Source organism: Tiliqua scincoides, chromosome 10 (assembly GCF_035046505.1).
Source record: "Tiliqua scincoides isolate rTilSci1 chromosome 10, rTilSci1.hap2, whole genome shotgun sequence".
NCBI lineage: Eukaryota > Metazoa > Chordata > Lepidosauria > Squamata > Scincidae > Tiliqua > Tiliqua scincoides.
In genome coordinates this window covers 13993048-13998337 of record NC_089830.1, presented here as the reverse complement: position 1 = coordinate 13998337, position 5290 = coordinate 13993048, and the positions used below count along the sequence as shown (strand labels likewise).

The 5290-nt window shown below is 49.9% G+C and overlaps 1 protein-coding gene and 1 pseudogene across 1 annotated transcript; both read left to right on the top strand.

The window, feature by feature from the left end:
• Positions 1–473: 473 nt before the first annotated feature.
• On the top strand, positions 474–4512 carry LOC136661498 (kin of IRRE-like protein 1; the record flags this gene model as incomplete). The annotated part of the gene is made up of 7 exons (XM_066638778.1): positions 474–588; positions 876–981; positions 1114–1250; positions 2016–2143; positions 2592–2712; positions 2817–2917; positions 4330–4512. Coding segments are annotated over exons 1-7 (891 nt in total), but the record flags the coding sequence as incomplete, so codon positions are not given.
• LOC136661893 (5S ribosomal RNA) lies at positions 3031–3150 on the top strand (annotated as a pseudogene).
• Positions 4513–5290: the final 778 nt, after the last annotated feature.

Genomic DNA, 5290 nt, shown 5'->3' with positions numbered 1-5290 from the left:
CTCTCCTACAAGAACGTACCTTGGGAATTTTACTCCTGAGAAGTTTGAGAACCCCTGCCATAGAGTGTCGTGCAAAGAAAAGCATTGAAAATTGCTGCACTACAGAGGAGACTCTCTTCCGTGATTGTGCATATGATTCAATTTTTACTTCTGGGGACAGATACATAATACGACATTTCTTGCCATCGTTCCTCCAAGGAGCTCAGCGAAGTGTACAATGGTCTTGTCTCCCCAGGTGCGGGCACATGTGCTTATATGCCTCTTGGTAGCAAGAAAGCAAATCCATGCGCATAGAAAAGTGGCTTGGTTCTAGCTATGCTAGACCCCTTTGCCCTGACATGCTTATTCTGTATGTGAAATTTATCCTGTCTGGAAGAATTCACGCAAGCCCCTTCCTGCATGTAGCCTGCCTCAGTGCAAATAATTGGGGGAGGATCAATTGGGAATTTCAGGGGTCTGGAGGTGACGCTTCAATGCCCTTGTCTCTCCCCGAGGTGATCAGCAGCAGCCGCCAGATAAATCTTGCCCAAGTCAGCAAATATATTTGCATAAATGAGACCGTGTTTGTGTTTGTTCTTGGTGCGGAATGTGGGTTACCTTCCATTATTATTCATACCTCAACATCTGATCCCCTGGCACCTTGCTGAGTTGCGTCTTAGACAAGTCCTCTGCCCCAAAGAGCTTACAGTGCAAGATGATAGGGAAGGCAAAAAAGAGGGAGAGACAAGGGCAAGAATGGGTGAGTGGAGGCAAATGTAGGGGTAGGAGCTAATACATAGGCCAGGCCTGAGTAGATCTGGGATGGGATGGGCACATTGGTGTGGGTTCCGTCCCCCTTCTTGAGTTTTCAGCCTCTCTGCTCCTCTTTCTTGCAGATCCCCCTGTCGTCATGCTGTCGGTGCAGCCGCAAACGGTCACCGAGGGTGGCAAAGTGAGCTTTCTCTGCACGGCCACCTCCAACCCGGAGCTGACAGGCGACAGGTAAAAAGGCCAACAGACTCCAACCTCCCAGAGATCACACAGCAATAGTGATGTTGCTGCGATGCCCTCTACTGGCAGCTTTGGGGATTGCAATGAGCCGGGCTCGTCTGATGCCAGTGCATGCCTTTGCAGGTGGGCCAAAGGAGGTGTGCCCATTCCGGAGGCCAACGGGGACAGCTATGAGGCGTTAGTCGATCAATCGTTTTTCATGGAGCCCGTGTCGTGCGAGGGCTCGAATGCCGTCGGCAGCACACTGGTGGATGTGCATTGTAAGTGAAGGAGGCAGGTTGGGTCTGTGTATCCTGGGATAGGTGGGAACACTTTGGAAGAGGAGGATGGACAAGGAGATGACGAGGGTGACCTTGGTGCCAGATTGGTGCCAGATACTGAGTGTGGGCAGGTCAGATGTGGGGCTCCCCCCGCCAGGATCTTCTCTCCTGTAACCCCACTTGCCGTTCCAGCAGGTAGACCTCAAAGGCCTCCCACCTGCGACCATCATCGTGGTAAAATTAGGCATTTGTGCCATATTTTTGACACATTCACAGCTGATTTTGCACCCAATTAGAGCGAGGTGACTAATATATCCATTACCTTTGCATCAATTTGCATATGAGTAAAAATAACCATTTCTGAAGCAAGAAAGCATGCTTAATTTGTTTTTTTATATTATGCACACGGATCAAGACCCTTAATTGACTATAAAGCTACCCCCAATTAATTTTATAAGTACTTGTATGAAGCAGCACAGGCAGATGTGTATCTACATACAAATTTTTTGAAAACAAACTATTTAATACATGCATAAACACACGTTCATTCACACTATTGAAGACAACAGTGTATAAAACTGCAGATTTTAAGAAGAATGTTTAATGAACTGCTTGTCAACCAAAAAGCCATTCACAAAGAAGGCAAGCGCTGTCTTTAAAAGAAAAAAAAGAAAATCCACTCCTGGGACCTTCTGCATGGAAAGCAGGTCTCTACTACTGAGCGATGGGCCCCCCTAACCCCTGTTTTCCTCTTTTTTCCTGCAGTTGGAGCCCACCTTATCTCCCAGCCCAAGCCCCTGACTGTAGGTGTTGGTTCTGATGCCTCTTTCACCTGTACCTGGGCGGGGAGTCCACCTCTCACCCTAGCCTGGACCAAGAAGGGATCTAGTGTGGTCAGTGACTTAAACCAGGAGTTCAGGTTCCCAAGTTGTGTGTAATTTACCAAACACAAATCTGGGAACACCAACCTCTACCCCCTCCTGTTGTCTCGTAGCACAGTGGGCCAGGTGGAAGACCATGGTGGTAGTAAGAGAGATATAGAACCTTTGCTTTATTCTGACTGTCTGCCAAGGTCAACGGGGGGCACCCCTTTCTGCCTTCCTCCCCACTTGAACTGAGCCTGTGAACACACAGGACACAGTTTTGGTTGTGGCACCAGGAGACCCACCCACTTTGAATCCTCAGAAAAATTGTGAAGCCCTTCTGTCCAAACAGGCCTTCAGTTTAGGATGTTCTGTTCCCTGGTTAGATAACTGAGGCCGGGTATCCTTTTTTGGGCTGGAAAAAGAGCACTGATTCCTTCATTTCAGTAAATAAATCTGAATTCACTTGTACCCACAGGTGTCGAGCAATGGAAACGCGCTACACCTCAAGGCTGTGACGCAGGAAGATGCCGGCATGTACGTCTGCAAAGCCATCGTGCCACGCATTGGAGTGGCTGAGAAGGCAGTAGCTGTGAATGGTGAGGGGTCTTGGAACCAGGTCATGCACAGCAACCTATTGCAGTGAGCCTGGCGGAAATTTGACCAGACCTGATTGCATCCGTCATTTTTGTCTTTTCCTCAGGGCCGCCCATTATTGGCGCGGAACCAAGCCTGCAGACTGCAGTGGGGGCCAAGGCACGGCTGGAGTGTTTGGTGGGGAGCGTCCCACCCCCCGACAGGATTGTAAGTGCTTGACTCGCCTTTGCCCTCCACCCTCATGCCTTAACCAGACCTGAATGTACCAGATGGTCCTCCTTATCCATGGAGTTGTCTCAACATGGATTGCAAGCCCACACTGCAGCAGCAACTGTTGCTCTGCACATGCCTGATCTCATCTGATCTCGGAAGCTAAGCAGGGTCAGGCCTGGTTAGTACTTGGACGGGAGACCGCTTGGGAATACCGGGTGCTGTAGGCTTCTACCATAGTCTTTCGAGACTGAAGGTTGCCAACCACTGGAGGACCTCAGAGGACCTCCCAGGCATGACTGGAAGTCGTGTCTAGGAGGTCTTCTGAGTTCAGCCGGAGCCTTTGGAGAGGCACTTCCAGGTTTTCACGAAATGCCTTTCTGAAGACTCTGGCTGACCTTCTGAGGTGCGAGGAGGTAGCCTGCAGTGTCCCTGCACCTCATAAAGCCTCCTGGAGACCTTCTGGAGTCCTGAAGGCACCCCTGGTTTTCAACCAAAGCTGGAAGTGCTTTTCAAAGACCTTCTGAGGCCTGGGCAGGCTGTGTACAACCTTCCCTCACATCAGAAGGCCAGCCCCAGTCTTTGGAAAGGCAGTAGGGTATGTCATATGCAAAAGAAACCAGATATTATTTGTGAAGTTGGATGAAAAGGTGGAATGCATGTGTGCCAAAGTAGTTAGAATGTACAGATATTGAACCCATGATTTTAAACCCACACTGCTTAGTTCAGGGTTCTTAACCCTTTTACTATTACAGACCCCCCACCCCCCATAGATTGCCCAGTGTGTCCCCATACCTTCTTCACTAGTCTGTAGGAATCAGCATCATCACCAGTCCTATTAGGTACCACTATTTTGTCAGCAGCGGGGTTCTACTTTACATATGGATAGCAAGGATCAGAATGCCTCAATCTGCATTGACAGTGGTGATACTTAATAATCTGATCCATATAAATAATGGTAATAGTTAATCACCTAATCTAACAACAATTTTTTTTAATTGTTCAGAGATTGAGAGCACAATCCTAACCAGGTCTACTCAGAAGTAAGTCCTGTTTTGTTCAATGGGGCTTACTCTCAGGAAAGTGTGGTTAGGATTGCAGCCTGAGTCCCATACCTCCCTCATTGTGTTCTGGTACCTCCAAAGGGTATGGATAACCCTGGTTAAGAATCCCTAGTTTAGATTTTCCCACAAAACCTTGGAAGGTTCTGAATGGCCATTCGTCCCCGTAGCGTCTAGAGTCGATCCTTGGGCTTGGTACCCATCGGGCACGAGGCTAACCAGGTCTACTCAGAAGTAAGTCCTATTTTGTTCAATAGGGCTTACTCTCAGGAAAGTGTGGTTAGCATTGCAGCCATCATCTTCTACCTGTCCAGGCTTTTGATTTGCCCTCCTGTCTCTTTGCAACAGGCCTGGTCGTGGGGTGAATGGGTGCTGGATGCTGGCTCGCTAGATCGGTTCACGGTGGACACCATGGTGACCGACCAAGGGGTGCTCTCTGCTTTGCTGATCGACCCAACGCATGACAGCGACTTCACCTTGGCCTACAACTGTACCGCATGGAATCGCTTTGGCGCACGTTCCGCTACCGTCAGCTTGTGCCGCCAAGGTAAGATTCCCCATCCCCCTCTACTAATTTTACCAGGAACAAGCTTCATGGTGAACTCACTGGGGCCCCGCCAGATCTCCTGTTTTCAAAGCAGAGAGATCCAAGTGCAGAGCCCAGCAGAGCAGTGAAACTCACCTTAGCAAGCCACTGTCTCTCTGTACAGCATACTTTGGCAGGGATTGTTGGGAGAATAAAAGGGGATAATCTCCAGCTTGAGACTGAGGTCCTGGAGGGGGAGGGCAGAATACTGATGTGACACAACATGACCTTGACTTTCATCCCCCCTTGGGCAGTGGTTCCCAAACCTTTCCAACTAGCAGTTCCCTTGACCTACTGGGCCATTGGCCACAGCTCCCCATTAGGGCTACAATCCTATAGTGTATAGGGTGGCAGATTTGCACCAGGATTCTGCATCTCCCCTGGCTGGATTCCATGGCTTCCCAGGGAGCCTCAGTTTGGGAATCACTGCACTTGACGTTCATCACTTTGCTCTTTCAGCTGTGTTCAGCCTGGGCTGATGCAAGCCTCTGGGGTGGGCGGGAAGGAAGGTGGGGAGGGAGGCATTCCTGGGTGGGGGGAGGGCGGGCGGTGGGCAGGTGGGGAGCGGGAGGCGGGGCTGGGAAGTTTCCTCTTGCCTCTGGCTGGGCCGCCTTGGGCCCCTGTCCTGTGCTGGATACAACGCAAGCCTCTTGGCTTGCCTGTTCCAGCACAGGGTAGGATTGCAACCAAAAAAGTTATGTTTTTTTGCTGGCCAAAATAAAT